The 16,282-nt window shown below is 53.9% G+C and overlaps 1 protein-coding gene across 2 annotated transcripts; it reads right to left on the bottom strand.

The window, feature by feature from the left end:
• Positions 1-11,934: 11,934 nt before the first annotated feature.
• On the bottom strand, positions 11,935-16,054 carry ANKRD33 (ankyrin repeat domain 33). Of its 2 annotated transcripts, XM_043563965.1 has the most exons (5): positions 15,759-16,054; positions 15,322-15,575; positions 14,977-15,106; positions 14,650-14,790; positions 11,935-12,976 (listed from the first exon to the last, which is right to left on the bottom strand). In XM_043563965.1, the coding sequence occupies exons 2-5, from the start codon at positions 15,484-15,486 to the stop codon at positions 12,246-12,248; spliced, it is 1,167 nt and encodes a 388-aa protein (XP_043419900.1). In that variant the 5' UTR covers positions 15,487-15,575; positions 15,759-16,054; the 3' UTR covers positions 11,935-12,245. The 2 variants fall into 2 exon arrangements, with proteins under 2 accessions (XP_043419900.1, XP_043419901.1); XM_043563966.1 differs by lacking the exon at positions 15,759-16,054 and having other exon boundaries at positions 14,977-15,102; positions 15,322-15,437.
• Positions 16,055-16,282: the final 228 nt, after the last annotated feature.

Raw genomic sequence — 16,282 nt, 5'->3', positions numbered from 1 at the left:
CGCCCCGAGATCGTGGCGGCGCCCCCGCCCCGAGCCTCCCACATCCGCCTGCCCGAGGGGGCGGGCCTTGGACTCGGGCCGCGGGGGGTCTCGCGGGGTGGCCAGGCCAGGAGCCGCGGGGGGCCAGAGTCGAAGCGGGAGGCACGGTCTGAGGGCCGGTAGCGGAGACGATGGACGGGGAGGCTCCCTCTCCCGCTCCGAGCCGCGGAGAGGGCGACCTGGAATCGGGACTGGAAGGGGGGCACCGAGGGAAGAACCGCGAGGAGAGGGGGAAGGGGAGGTAACTTACCTGTCCTTCACCCACCCTCGGCCCCTAGTCCTCGGCCTACTAGGCTCAGAGCAGCAAGGGCAGGGTTTGGGGCTGGCAGGGTCCGAAATATTTTGGCCCCTCCCTCTCCACCCTCGACCCCCCCGCCCTCGAGGACTCCCGACTAGGTCGAATCCTTCAGCCTCCTGCCTCTGGCCCCTTCACCCCCTCTTGTTCACTCCCCTCTTCCGCAGGCTCTCTCCGCTCAGCACAGGGTAAAGAGGCCCAGCTCGGGCTGCTCTGGGTCAGCGGTGGGAAGAGTGAGGCCCTCCGGCCACAGCACAGCCCAGTGACAAGCACTCCTCTCCCCACAATGCCAGGCCAGAATTGGAAGGAGAGGCTGGGAACTGCCTTCGACTGCCCCCTTCCAGGCAGGCCCCTCACCCCACCAAATGGAGATGGGGACTGGAGCCTACATGGGGCACTGATGGGACAAGGCAGACAAAGAGTTGCAGAGGGGAGCAGAATGGCTTCTCCCCCAGAGAGAAACTTGCTCTCTGTCCTGATTCCCTCGCATAGGCTCAGAGTACTGACGTCATTGCCTTGCTTTGCTCCAACCACTGTGAGCACCCTGAAGGCAGGACTTCATTTCTAGCCTCCTAGTTACCCACAAAGACCCTGCAGTCTGGGAATCCAGGCTAGCTGCGTACCTCTCCGTGCCTCACTCCCCCATCTGCTAAATGGGCACAGTCAACAGTGCCGGCCTCATAGGGTTGTTGTGAGAATGAAGGCAAATGATGCTTATCTCAGTGCACAGCAAAAAATGCTGGCTGGCTGTGCCTGCCGCAGGGTGGACCCTCAGTGACAGTGTTCAATGAATAAATGAAAAGGCTGGGGAGACAGTAGCCTGGGGGCCAAGGTGGAAAGAGTAGGTATTGGAAGCAGAAGCGGACGTCTAAGGTGCCTTCCTCTGTGAAGATTGTGTAAAATGGGCCAGGGACCCTCCCCCCCACCCCACCCCACCCCGGGGGCTCCCACCCCAGCCTTTGCTGGGAATAGAGGCTGGGGGAGACATCAGCTCAAGGCTCCGACGACATGGGTTGTTGACTGACCTCACTTCCTCTGCTGAAACCCTCCCCAGCCCCCACCCCACAGCTGCTTCACAACTTGTGAGCATTGTGAATTGCAGAGCCAAGGCACACCCAGATTTCAGTGTCAGGACCGAGCTGAGTCCTGCAGCCAATAGGAAGTACTATGGGATTACGGTATCTGCTCTTTCAGATTATAGCGGCCACTTCGGAGCGTGGCCTCGTGTCCATCTATCATACCCACTCTCCCCGCCCCTGCTCCGCATTGGCTTCTGATAAACTTCTGCCAATCCCAGCCCCTGGATTTCTGTTCTGGGCGGTGGAAATGGGGGCTTCCCTGAGGGAAGCATTCAGTCTGAGACACTCAGCGGGGACGGAAACAGTGAGATGGCTAGGGCTGAGTCGCTGGTGAGAGCCGCTGGGGATGGGGGCAGGGCGGGGCGGGGGGGGGGGGGTGTTATCTAGGAAGGGGTCAAGTTTGGAGGAGGAGGACGGGTGCCCAATGGGGCACTGGGGAACGGGCTGTCAGTCTGTGCTAGAGTCCCCCAACCTCTCCAGAGCACTGAGCCATCTGGCCCCTGCCTGGTGCTCACTAGAGCTTCTTGTGAACCCACCCATGCCATAGCACAAGGAAAACCTGGGGAAGGCATCGGAGGAGGGACACAGAGTTGGAGAAAGCCCTGGAGAATAGGCCCAATGAGGAAAGGGAAAAGGAATCACAAACTGTGTCCAAGTCTACAAAATTAATTACTCAGAAGGACCAGCTGTTCCCCATATTCAGTGAGGACAGAACAAGAGGAAACAGGCTGAAAGGGCTGAGATCTGAATTTAGATATTTGGAAGGATTTCCCGATAGTGTGTGAAGCAGAGAGAGAGGCCTGGAGATCCTAGGAAGGCTATGTGGGGTGAATCTCAAGGATATTCTCACCTGTGGAAGGCAGGTGACGTGGAGTCCAGCAGGCAGGCGGGAGATCGGACAACCTGCACTTTCAGAACCATGTACGAGTGTTGAGTTCACGTATCGCTTTTGACATGAAGGCAGGGCCAACTTCATGGGTATTCAACCTGTGCAGATACATAGGACCCCATGCTTGGCTTAATGCTCTGCTGTTGCCATCTTGAAACTCTTAGTAATGTTTGAACAAAGGGCCCCCGCGTTTTCATTTTGCACTGGGCCCCACCAATTATGTAGCCAGTTCTGCACCGGGATGAGTAGGAAGAAAAAGCAAGGGGGAGGGAGAGGGGGAGGGGGAGGGGGAGGGGGAGGGTGGAATTAGCAGAGGGTGAGCTGCGCTTTGTTTCATTCAAATTGCAGAGTGGGAGAGCGAGAGGAGCCAACCTAGGGAATCTTTCTAATGTAAGAGACATGGAAACAGCAGAACAGGGTTACGCTACCTGAGGAGGAAGAACTGTGGGTCTCCTTTAGGAGGGAAGAGGGGCAGATACCTGTGAAGTCTGTGCATCAATTCAACACGGAGAAGAGAGTCTGAGCTTTGCGGGCTGGATGAAGCCCGAGTTTTGCCTGGAGTGGGAGGGAAAAGTGATCTCTCTAGGTCTCCTTCAGCTCTGAGCAGAAACACCATGTTGTCCTAAAAATAGCAGTAAACCGGGGACCTTCTCTGGGCCTCAGTTTCCTCCTCTGTACACTGAGGGGTTTAAACCGGGTACTTCCAAAGGTCCTGCCCAGCTTCATATTATCTTGTTTGGCTCTGAGATTCAGAAAATGGTCTGATCTAAGGCCCGGTCATTACAGCTCAGGTAAAAAACGCCATGTGGCTGGTGTTAAGGTTGGGGGAGGGGAGGGCAGCTAGGGCCTACCCACCCAGCACCTCAGGAAGACGCTGGCAGACAGGGGCCAGATTGCCAGACTCAGAGGGACAGAGTCACCTTCCTTTTCCTTCCCACCTCCTCCAGGATGTCCCGTAGATGGGTTCATCCGCTCCTTGCCTATCCCTGAACAGTCAGGATGACTCATCTCAGGATGGAACCTCTTAAGAAAGGGTTGGCATGTCAGGGCAGCAGTCTGAGATCAGGCGGTGCCCACACAATGCCTCAGGGGCAGTTGTCCTGCAGCTGGGCTCTGCTGGGAAGCCGTTCCAGCACCACCTCCACCTCGGCAGGCCGGCAACCTCTGGACTGCCCCTCCCCACTTGCATCCTCAATGCTCTGACCCTTCCAGAAAACCGGCCCCACCACCGCGGGGAAAGAGTCCAGACTTGGACTTGGAGTCTGCACTCGAGCCTTTGTCTCCACAACCCGGGCAAGGCGCGGACTGTTCCTCCTCTACCACGTTCTCAGCATAAAAGCAAACACTCTGCGAGGGTCCCCTACCAGCTCTAAAACCCACACAGATGTCCGGTTGTGCGCTAGAGGGAGGCCGAGCTGTGCAGGAGGAGAAAGAGTGTGAACCAGAAGTCAGGAGATCAGAGGCTTGGCTGTGCGATGAGGGCCTCTGCTTCCCCACCTGCTCAAAGATGAGTAGGATGTGTTGCCTCGTCCACTGATAGGTACCTGAGGGCTTGTTATCCAGATGAATATATAGCCACTGCAGATGACTTTGAACTATGAGGCCACCATTCTGGAAGAAAAAAAAAAAATTCAAAAAATTCCAAATAAGCACGGGGTGACATAAAGAAATGAGATCCTGGCAGAGGGACTTGATAACGAGAAGCAACTGTGCCCACCCCCGGCCCCTCTTGCTGGGGCTGACCCCCTTCCCAGAGTCTCCACTACTCCCTTCTCTGATGTTTACTGGGTAACTCTAAATGATACATTCGCACTGAGCTCTCTCCATCTTTCCTCAGTTTTATTGAGGTATAATTGACAAGTCAAATTGTAAGGTATTTAAAGTGTTTATCAAAATGATTTCATACACGTATACATTGTGCAAGGATTCTTCCCATCAAAATAACACATCAGGGGGCACCTGGGTGACTCAGCCGGTTGAGTGTCCGACTTGGGAGGCTCAGCGCACGATCTCGCTGTTCGTGGGTTCGAGCCCCGCGTCGGGCTCTGTGCTGGCAACTAGCTCAGAGCCTGGAGCCTGTCTTTGGATTCTCTCTCTCTCTCAAAAGTAAATAAAACATTAAAAAAATTAAATAAAAATAAATAAATAAATAAACATTCAAAAAATAATAACACATCCATTACCCCCTCATAGTTATCTCTTGTTATTGTTGTTGTTGTTGTTGTTTTGGTGAATAGAACTTCAGTTCCATACTCTCCACTAATTTTATGCAATACGGTATTATCAACTGTAGTCACCATATTGTACGTTAGGTCCTCAGACCTCATTCATCTTCTAGCTGAAAGTTGTACCCTTTTACCAACCTCTCCCTGTCTCCCTCCCCTCATCCCCGGCAACCACTTTTCTACCCGCGGATTCTATGAGTTTGTCTTTGTTTTTGGATTTCACACGTAAGTGACACCGTGTGGTATTTGTCTTTCTGCTGTCTCTAAACTCAAAAGCGTTGGGCATTTTTTTTAAGACTGTATTTTTAAGTAATCTCTACACCCACGGTGGGACTTGAACTCACAACCCTGAGATCAAGAGTCGCACCCTCTACCGGCAGAGCCAGGCAGGCATTATCTTAAAGCTTCAGAATTTAGGCCATTTAGATTCTTTTCTTTTTCTCACTTTTCTAACTATTGATCATTATGTTATTATTTTGTAAATTTAAATAATTCAACTTTAGTTCCTATTCTATCGGTATCAGATAGTGTCTTTTTTTTCCCTACATGGTATCTCTTTTTTCTTTTTTTTTAATTTTTTTTTGGAGTTTATTCATTTTTGAGAGAGAGAGAGAGAGAGAGCGAGAGAGCAGAGGAGGGGCAGAGAGAGCAGGAAACACAGAATCTGAAGCAGGCTGAGCTGTCAGCACAGAGCCCAATGCAGGGCTCGAACCCACGAACCGTGAGATCATGACCTGAGCCAAAGCCAGATGCTTCACTGACTGAGTCACCCAGACTCCCCCACATACAGTATCTCTTGACTCTTCACTAATTAAGACTCTTCACCCTTTCCTAAAGCTGCAATTTTGCTGCCATAAAGGAAGATACATCGTGCTGAGGTGAACATCTTATTATTGGGGGATGCCAGGTTGAAAGATCACTGGAGGTGTCCTGAAGGTCTGGCTGAGCATTTGGAATGGCAGCGGAGTTCCCAGAATCATCGAGACTTTTGCCCATCCTAAAGGAAAGCAGATCCCAAATTTGTGGGGTGAGGGTGGGCAGAGTTGCCCGGCAAGGGGATGGGGGCCTGGTAGGCTCTTGGGTGGTGCTGAGGGGACCCTTGCTGCCTGAGGAGAGAGTCTGAGGGGTTAAGGGGACCATCCCCAATGGGGAGGGCTTAGTATTTGAACAAGGAGGGGGTCCCCAGGATTTGAGAGCTGGTAATGGCCCCAGCTGGGAGAGATTGTTTGAAAGAGGGTCTGAGTGGCTGGGTGAGGCCGCAGGCCAGCGGGATTTCCTTCAGCTCCAGCCACGCGGGTGGGTGGGACCGGATTGCTGGAACTGGACACAGGAATCTGCCTTTGTTTCCAGCTGGAGGGGAAATACCATAAATCCTGCCCCTTTCCCACCCCTCTGGCATCCGTGCCCAGGCTCTGTCCTTGCAGGAGCAGACAGCCTAGTATGGAGGGCCCTCAGCAAGCCCGGATTCCAGGGCCCCCCATCCACAGGCCCCTGGCCCAAATTGCCCCACAGCAGGTCACGGGCATGGATGTAGGAAATAGTGGCTTGGAGGTATCCAAGGCTGGTCTCGGGTAAATAGCCACAAAGCAGGGTTTAGGTTTTGGCCTGCTCACCTCTCTCCTTTACCTCAGAGGGACCGTGGCTTTTCAGTTAGGTCTAAGGGTGAACTCAGGGGTAAGGTTTTGTCCTGCCCCTCCCTGTCCCCCACCAACTCCCACTCCAAATAGTTGGACAGACTACAACTAGGAGGATAGTCACATGGGCAAAGCACGGAGCTGGACGGCTGGAGAATGTAGAATGCTGGGGCACAGAGGGGCTAAGAGGGGGAGATGGGACCCCAGGAAGGGGGGTAGATTTTTCCCTTTGCCAGTGTGTCCGTGTGTTTGTGTGCCTATGTGACAGGGTGTGTTTACGTGTGCTTGGTGGAGGGCGGTGGTGGGTAGGGAGCCTGTGTGTACTTTTGTGCCTGCCAGCCTGCAGGTCCCTGTGGCACCTGGCTGACTGTGTGTTGGCACGTGACACTGCCTGTGTGACCGATCCACGTTGCAGAGTCCCTCTGACCCCAAGCCTTGCCGTCCAGTCCTCCCTCCAGATGTCATACCTTCCTTAACCATGAAAAGCCAGGGTCCCTCTGAGGAAGAGGAGAGAGGTGAGCAGGTCTGAATGTCTGCTGACCAGGTGGGTTTCTCGGTGGGGCCAGCTGAAATCTGGGGGGAGAACGGTCCTTGGCGGTCAGGGTGAGGGACGGGTAAGGGATGGGGGGAAGTATGGGGAGGGAAGCAGCAGGCCTGGTGCTTGGTGTGGTGGGAGATACGTAGCTGTTTCCAACTATTTGCTACCATTGCATTTCCCAGTTTGGAAAAAAAGGCACATCAATGAATGAGTCCCCACCTGTCCCTCTGTCCTCCCTACATATATGTACTCCCTTGCCTTTTCCTGACCCAGCAGGGCTTCCCTGGGGCATGCCCTGGGATGACTGGGGACACTTGGCTCCTGGACCAGAACAGCTCCTAAGAGGAGGAAGGAGACGGTAAAGGGCCCTCTAAGCATCCCGGACCTTGGTGGAGTCTGAACGTGGTTCGTTGCTACACACGTTTATTCAGCCTGTATGGGCTAGGCACAGAGCCAGGGAGTAGGGAGACGGGCTGAGGCTCTGTCCATGCAGGACTGAGGGAAGGGCATCCCCACAAGCCTGGCTGATACCCCAGTGTGTCCGGAAAGCCAACTTTCCAGTCCCTTCCATAGGAGCCCCTATCGGGCAGGGTGAGGGTGAACCTGTGCACATGCAGGGAACAGGTGGTCCAGCCATCAGTGCTATGGGGATGAAAAGTGGGCTGGGGGCACTCCAGGCCTGGGGGGTCTGAGAAGCTGGTCTGAGAAGGCTGTCTGGGCTGACCAGGTGTTTCCACTTCAGGGCTCGCCAGAGTAGTATTCTAGAATCACGGGGGAGGCCATGGGGTTCCAAGGATATGTCCGCTGGCCTTCTCCACGGGGCTGCCCCCCTTGGCCTCACTCCTTGCCAATCGGCACAGTAACAAAACCTGTTGTTTACCAGGCACTGATGGTTGGCCGGGCCCTTCTCAGTGCGTGGCATGCCTCTCCCTGTTTAGGCTGCACGACAACCCTGGGAAGTACAGATTCTATATTGTCACCATTTGCTGTTACAAATGAGGAGCTGGAGGCTGGGAGCACTCCCTGGTCGCAGAGACGGTAGGAGTCAAGGCCGGGATTCAAGCCCAGGTGTTGGTCTTTGCAGGGCACTTTTGCCAGGGGCGTGTTCGGCACAGCCAGGGACCTTGTTCAGAGTTCCTTGGCCTCTGCTGACAGGGACTCCATTTGGAAGGCTCGGGAGCTGGGCTGGCGTGGGAAGAAGCTGGGATGTTAGCAGAGAGGTTGACTCGGGGCAGCACAGGCAGAGCGAGCCACGTGGGCTTCTTTCCTCCCCAGCAGCCTGAAAGGCTGTCAGAAGCAGTTAGAGGATTAGAGAGAAATGGCCTGGGAGGAGGACTGGCAGGGCGCAGGCCCGGGACTCCCAGCTGCCCGGAGATGGCCATCGATAGAGGGTGGGTCACCAAGGTGGAGAGGCTCCCCCTGCTGGAAGATCGCTGCCCGCTCGTCGAGCTCCCCAGCATGCTAGACGGGAGAGAGAGAGCGCGACAATGGGCTAGTTCTCTGGTTCTGAAGATGCCGTGGTCACCCCCACGCCCTAGTACAACTCAGGCTGGTTAGAAGTGGGAGGGAGAGGGGCGCCTGGGTGGCTCAGTCGGTTAGGCGGCCGACTTCGGCTCAGGTCATGATCTCGCGGTCCGTGAGTTCAAGCCCCGCGTTGGGCTCTGTGCTGACAGCTCAGAGCCTGGAGCCTGTTTCAGATTCTGTGTCTCCTTCTCTCTGACCCTCCCCCGTTCATGCTCTGTCTCTCTCTGTCTCAAAAATAAATAAACCTTAAAAAAAAAATTAAAAAAAAAAAAGAAGTGGGAGGGAGAGGGGTGCCGGTCGGCTTAGTCGGTTAAGCAGCCGACTTTGGATTTCGGCTCAGGTCATGATCTCATAGTTCATGAGTTCGAGTCCCACGTGGGGCTCTGCGCTAAAGCATGAAGCCTGCTTCAGATTCTCTGTCTCCTTCTCTTTCTGCCTCTCTCTCTCTGTCTGTCTCTCAAAAATAAATAAATGAACATTAAAAAAAGAAAAGTGGGAGGGAGAGACTCAGAGGACCAGGGAACTCGGGCTGTGGCAGGTGCCGTGTGTCACAGTGGAAAGGACACAGGCTTCAGAGTCCACAGACTTGAAGTCCAAGTGCCACTTGGCCACTTAGCAGCTGGTGACCTTGGGCAAGTCGCTTAACCATCATAGCCTCAGTTTCCTCAACTATGAAATAGGAAGGTTGTGGAGATTAAATAGGATAATGGTGATGTCAAGGCCAGGACAGTGCCAAGTGCTGCAACAGCTCAGTGAGTTCTGCCAACAGCCCCACGGTGACATGTTATCATTACCTCCGCTTGATGCGTGAGAGCCTCGAGGCTCGGAGAGGTTCAATGACTTGCCCAAGGCCAGCTCCCAAGCCCAAGCATGTAACTAGCATGCTGTTCCAAACCCGCAGATGGTAGTTTCGTTCCCTGTTTTCATTGGGAGGAAAGAACTCTAGCTCCCGGAGGCCCAGACACAGCTCAGCCAAACTCGGTTCCCGAAGGGCCCTTCCATAGCACCTCAAGTCTTGGTGGCACTTTGCAGTTTACAGCACCTTTTAACCCACATTATGTAATGGATCTTTCAAAAAAAAAAACCTGTCTTCCCCCCATTAGCAGATGAGAAAACGGAGACCAGGGGAACTTAAGTCCCTTATTCACACAGGTAGGACAGGACATGGTAAATTAGCCTTGAAGCCATTCCAGTGCCCTGTAGTCGCCTCCGGAACCCCCTGGGAGAGAGGACGCACTATCTAACTCTAATGGTCGCTGTCGCCTCAGTGTGTGTGTGTGTGTGTGTGTGTGTGTGGTCTCCCCTATTCAAAGAGCAGATTTATTTTTTAATTTTCCAAGATTCAGTAATACATGACTAAAAAGTCAAAACGTTCTGGGTAGAGTAATTCCAAGTAATTTATGTAGATACTCCACCCCCAGGAAGATGGGACCTTAACTCCCCGCTCCTTCAGTGTGGGCTTCATAGACTGACTCCCTTCCAAAGAGCACAGTATAGAAAGGGGGAGAAAAGAGTGGCATCTCAGGGAGAAACCTGACGAATATTACTTCAGTCAGGCGATCGAGGTTCCCTCAACCGTGATGAGTCATGTTCTCGGTATATAACCTTCACATGAAGTAATGAGAGTGGCGTGTCACCTCTGTGGTCTTCCTCCTGCAAACCTATAACCCCAGTCTCCTCATGACAAGAACAGTCCACAAAATACCCGATCAGGACTCCTCAAAATTGTCAAGGTCATCAGAAACAAGAAAAATCTGAGAAGGTGTCATAGTCGAGGGACATCGGCAGACATGACAGCTAAATGTAATGCGGTGTCCTGGCTGGAATTCCGAAGAGAAAAGGGACATTAGGAAAAAACTAAGGAAACCTGAATAAAGTTTAGACTTTTGTAATCATAATGTATCAATATTGGTTCATTAATTGTAACAAATGTACTACATTCATGGTAATCATAGAGGTCACGGAGTGTGGGGTATATGGGAGCCCTGTACCAGCTTTACAACTCTTCTGTAAATCTAAAACTGTTCTAAAAAATAAAACTCATTTTTTAAAAAGTCAAAAGTTTCAAAAAGGTATTCAGTGACAAGTTTCCCTTCTACCCCTGGTCACTTGTTCAGTCATCTTCCTGAGCAAACTGCCATGTTTCTTCCCAGGGAGGTTCCAGTGAGGGAGTCTGGCTTCCACAACTAGATGGCTGGCTCTGAATCTTGAAAGAGGAAGAAAAAATACCCAGGGGTGCCTGGCTGGCTCATTCAGTGGAGCATGAGACTCTTTCTTGATCTCGGGGTTGTGAGTTTGAGCCCTATGTTGGGTGTGGAGAGTACTTAAAAAGAAAATCTTTTAAAAAAGGAAAACCTGAGGGGCACCTAGGTGGCTCAGTCGGTTGAGCGCCCGACTCTGGATTTTGGCTCAGGTCATGATCCTAGGGTTGCAGGATGATGGTGCCCCCTGCCCGGCTCTGTGCTAAGAGTGCTGGGATTCTCTCTCTCTCTCTCTCTCTCTCCTTCTGCCCTTCTCCCACTCATGCTCTCTCTCTCTCAAATAAAAAATTAACATTTTTAACTGGTGAAAAACAATTTTAAATAAGGCACACATGAAAAATTACTAAGTGCCTTTCAAGATATTAAAACATTTTTTCTTAAATTTTTTAACATTTATTTTTGAGACAGAGAGAGTCAGAGCATGAACGGGGGAGGGTCAGAGAGAGAGGGAGACACAGAATCTGAAACAGGCTCCAGGCTCTGAGCTGTCAGCACAGAGCCCCATGTGGGGCTTGAACTCACGGACTGCGAGATCATGACCTGAGCTGAAGTCAGACGCTTAACTGACTGAGCCACCCAGGAGCCCCAAACAAACATTTTTTTTTAATGTTTATTCAGTTTTTAGAGACAGAAAGCGAGCAGGGGAGGGGCAAAGAAAGAGGGAGACACAGAATCCAAAGCAGGCTCCAGGCTCTGAGATGTCAGCACAGAGCCCTTATGAACCAAACCTGTGAGATCATGACCTGAGCTGAAGTCAGACACTTAACCGACTGAGCCACCCAGGTGCCCCTTGTCAAGATGTTTTAGATCACTGGCTAATAACCCCACCTATGGGTCATCCAGGGGAAGTAATTTTGTCTGACATAGTATTTACTATTGATTAGGGCCCAGATTTTCTATAGGAAGTTAAGAGGTTAACCTGTAGAAGACTGATAAGTAGCAATTTATTTTTGTCTGGCAGAAAAAAAAAAGTTATGGTGTTATTGCTGGGTAAGAATTAACTTTTTTTTTTTTAATTTTTTTTTCAACGTTTATTTATTTTTGGGACAGAGAGAGACAGAGCATGAACAGGGGAGGGGCAGAGAGAGAGGGAGACACAGAATCGGAAACAGGCTCCAGGCTCTGAGCCGTCAATCAGCCCAGAGCCTGACGCGGGGCTCGAACTCACAGACCGCGAGATCGTGACCTGGCTGAAGTCGGACGCTTAACCGACTGCGCCACCCAGGCGCCCCAGGAATTAACTTTTTTGTACCTAACTTTTCAATCTCATTCCGGGATTCGTATTTCCACTGTCAGTAATGGTTTTTCGTTTCCTCCTTTGATCCTTCATTCATCAAGTACTTAAATACATCTTGGTACTCCCTATATATTTGTATTGGTCAAGTTTATCTTGGTGTAGATTTTACATGGACGAGTAGTAGCATGCCATACATGCTGTTCCACCCCTTGATGACTTTCACTTAATACCTCTTAGAGATAGTTTCATATCAGAACGTAAAGAGCTTCCTTACTTGTTTTACCACTGTATAAAATACATCATATGGATGTATACTTATCACAGCCATAAGCAATTTAGCTAGTCCCCTGCTGATGGACACTTAGGTTGTTTCCACTCTTAGTATCACAAACAGCGCTGTGTGGACAACCTCCTGAGTAGATTAGAGTAGAATCATTTGTACAGATCTGGATGGGAGAGCAGAAGGGGCTCCAGAGGGCAAAGGAGCCTTAGGGAGGGACCTGATCACCTGCTCCCAGCCTGGCCTAGCCCATCTTTCCCTGACTTTGTGCCTGCCTGGCCTCCTCCTCCTGCTTCCTCCTCTCCATCCTGAGCTCCTGATATCTCCAGATAGGAAGGGCCAACCTTCGATTCTCTCCAGGCCTGGACTCTGGCTTGTGCTGTCTGGGCGATGAGGGTGCCTTGGAGAGGCGGATCTTGGGGGCTTGGGGCCTGGGGCTGCTATTGTCCCTGGGCTGTAGCCACTGAGGGCACATACTCAACACGCCCTGAGGGCTCTGGTAGGGGATGAGGGCCCGGGGGCCAGGGGCCACCTGGGGGGGCTGGGGATCTGGGGGCGGGGGAGGGGCAGTGCCTAGCAGCTCTGGCACAGACTTGCTTCGGGTGCCCAGTGCAGGTGGGTGCTCAGGGCACAGGGTGTGGCAGGCAGTGGTGAGGAAGGGACTGGCCAGGCTGGTCGTGATGGTCACAAGGTGGTCCAGGACACCCCCCTCCTGAGGAAACCGGGCAAAGGGGAGGCTCAAGGTGGCCTGGAGTCGCTCTAGAAGAGATGGGGCAGCCTGGGCCTGGGCCTGGGCCTGGGCCACGAGCCCAGGCAGGGCTGGCCACTCGGGCTGGTAATGCTGGCTGAGCTGTTCTATCTGGGGGCGCCGTAGCAGCTTCCGGATCCTTTGCACGGTGTCGAAGCTGTCAGTCAGCACTGCCCACTCTAGGGCCGTCTTGCCCCGGACAGGATCCACCGCTGTCAGCTCAGCACCTGGGAGGGGGCACAGGAGTGGCGTGCGATGGGACAGGGATTGGTGAGTTGCAGAAGGGCAGACTCTTTAGCAGCAGGTCTGATTGGGGTCAGATGAAAAACCAGAGTCCCACCCCGTCGCAGCTGGAATCCGGGAGCCATCAGTGGCTATAGCCTAGGGACAGTACCAGTCCCGGATCCCAACTTCCCAGTATAATGAAGGTGTTGGCTTTCTCTGGGATGCCTTCCATCTCTGACAAGGCAGGGTTCCAGGGACACGATGATGTGTAGTTGGGGCATGTGGCTGCGTGGGACATGCAGGGACCCTGGGTGGCTCAGTCAGTTAAGCGTCCAGCTTAACTGGATTTTGGCTCAGGTCGCCATCTTGCGGTTCATGGGATGGAGCCCCCAGTTGGGGCTCCATGCTGACAGCGCAGAGGCCGCTTGGGATTCTGTCTCTCCCTCTCTCTCTCTCTCTCTCATTCTGTCCCTCCCCTGCTCATGCTCTCTCTCTCTCTCTCTCTTTCCCTGTCTCTCTCTCTCAAAATAAATAAATAAACTTAAAAAAAAAAAAAAAGACTAAAGAAGAAAACTGAAGTCCAGAGAGGGGAAAAGACTTCAGAGGGACCTGTTGGGGGTCTCCGAACCTGGAATAGAATAAGATCTCCTGGGGTGCCTGGGTGGCTCAGTCAGTTAGGCATCTGACTTCAGCTCAGGTCATGATCTCATGGTTTGTGAGTTCAAGCCCCGCGTCGGGCTCTGTGCTGACAGCTCAGAGCCCGGATCCTGCTTTGGATTCTTTGTCTCTTTCTCTCTCTGCCCCTCCCCCACTTATGCTCTGTCTCTCTCTGTGTCTCAAAAATAAATAAATGTAAAAAAAAAAAAAAAAAAAAAAAAAAAGACTAGAGATCTCCTGAGCCAATAAAGGGGTGGTGTGCAGGTTGCTCAGGACAGGGGGAGGCCCGAGCTGCACCTTCTGGGCAGGTGGAGTGGGGCCCTGCTGGTTCCCACTCCCCATTCTTCTGTTCATCAGCACACCCCTCGAATCCAGGTGGGGGAGAGCAGTCAACTTGGGACAAAAGAGGGGTGTGGAGTTTCCTCCTTTCGCACCCCAGACACAGTTAGATGGCTTGGGGAAGGGAAGAGCTGGAGGCAGGGGTCCCCCAGGGTGATACACAGAGGGCAGCCCCACCTCAGGAAGAGTGAAGGCCCAAGACCGCACGAACAGTGTGAACTTCACTCCAGAACAACCCCACGCAGCCACATGCCCCAGCTACACATCATCGTGTCCCTGGAACCCTGCCTTGTCAGAGATGGAAGGCATCCCAGAGAAAGCCAACACCTTCATTATACTGGTAAGGCCCAGAGAGGGAAGCCATCTGTCCCGGGTCACTCAGCTAGTGACAGAGCCCGGACCAGAACCCAAGTCTGGTTCCAGATAGCAGCCTTTCTTGTTTTTCCAGCTGGTCTAGGTTATCCTCCCTAGACCAACATTCACCATGGAAATAGAGCTATCCAAGAGCTAGACTTTGTTGATTGTGAGAAGCTCAAGCACACTCCCCTCCTCCAGGAAGTTGGCCTAGATTGATCCTCCATCTCCACTTCTCTCTGCGACTATACAGCTGACTTAGTGTCAGGCTGGAGAGCTTGGGGAGGGACCGGAGGTCACAAATCCCGGTCCAGACCCCACGCACCTGCCAGGAGGAGGGCCGCCACACATTCCGAACGGTTCCGAATGGCGGCCTTCATCAGTGCCGTTAGCCCCCGCTGGTCCCGGCGCTCCAGGTCCAGGCCTGGGTAGTAGTTGAGCAGGAGACTCACCAGAGGCACATGACCTGCGAGGCACCAAGGACAGAGCTTAGCTGTCCCGGAAAGAGAGTGATGACGCCCCAAACACACCCTCCACCAAGCACAACAGTGTCCATGGTGGGAGAACCTTATACAAAAAGTGTGGGGTTGTGGCTCCATCTGAAGGGGGGGGGGGGCGGGAATGGTAGGAGGTAAGGTCAACAGTCTGTCACCTGCTTGGACAGCCAGCATGAGGGCTGTGTCCCCTTCCTTATCCTGCTGGTTCACATCGAGGAAAGGGCAGCGGCTGAGCAAGGCCACAACATTCTCAAAACCGCGGTAGCAGGCGACCATAAGACCTGTCTGGGGGAGGGGCAGCTCAGCTCCTGCTCTCTTTTCCAGGATCTCCTTGGGGCCCCTGTGCCCTCTAAATCCACACCATTCCCAGAGATGTCCCAGCCTCCAGGAAGACGCACCCTGGCTCCCTCCCTCCCTCCCAAGGATGCAGGCACTGAATGAGAGGCGCTGGGGACTCAGAGTTGCACCAGCTGCCCTGGGGAGCACCTGGGGTGGCTCACCCTCCCATTGCCATCCACCTGGACGGCCTCCTCCGGGGAGACCCCACCATCCAATGCCGCTTGGAGCTGGACAGGATCATTGCGGACACAGGCCCAGTACAAGGCCCCCAGACTGCAGCCTGGGGCAGGGGTCTCGCTGCCAGGGCAGGACGATGCCTCCGACATGTCCGGCCCTCCCCGGCACAACGGCCGCTCTTCCTCTTCCAGCCCGGGGTGGCAAGAAGACCCGTCGCTCCGCCTCACGCGGGTGCCATCTAGAACACAGAATGGAGGGTAGCAGTGTCTCCCTGTATCCCAGGGTGGGGTCCCAGCACCCCACCCACCTTATGAGAAGACAAGTTGTGGGCCGGGGCCCTAAGAGGGCAGCAGCGTTCGCTGGGAGGATCCCAGCGAGAGTCAAGGAGAGGGGTGGTCTTCCCTTTCCCGCAGGACCTTACCTGGCGGCGTGTGGAGGTTCCCCGGGAGGCAGCCATTGCCGGGGGCTCACAGCATCCCGCAGACTCCCGGGAGCACACTCCCCGGGTCTCCGGGCCGGCCCGACGGGGACTCTCTGTCCCCAGAAAGCAGCGCAGGTAACAGATGGCTGGACTTACGGAACGAGCTGCTGCAAACACCCGGGGCTGAGCTGGATCAAGCTGGGTTAGTAGGGGATGGGGGGTCGGGAGGGGCGGGTGCTCTCCTCCCCCAGCGACCCGGACCCGCCCTGGAGCCGGCCCCGAGTGGGCGGGGCCCGAGTCACGGTGGCTCCTCCCCCAGCTCCTCCTGCACCAAAAACACACCCTTCCGAGGCTGGGACGGGGGGAGAGGGGTCGCGAGGTGTCCCCCACCCAACCCCGGAAAGCCCGAAGTCCCTTTCCCTTCCGCCAAGCGGGGGTGCTGGAAGGAGAGGGTGCAGGGAAGATGTCTCCCTGAATAGGGGCTGGGACTGGGGGAGGTGGGGCTCCGGGGGTCCCCCAGACCT

Source organism: Prionailurus bengalensis, chromosome B4 (genome assembly GCF_016509475.1).
Source record: "Prionailurus bengalensis isolate Pbe53 chromosome B4, Fcat_Pben_1.1_paternal_pri, whole genome shotgun sequence".
In the NCBI taxonomy this organism is placed as follows: domain Eukaryota; kingdom Metazoa; phylum Chordata; class Mammalia; order Carnivora; family Felidae; genus Prionailurus; species Prionailurus bengalensis.
This window is presented reverse-complemented; position numbering and strand designations above follow the sequence as displayed.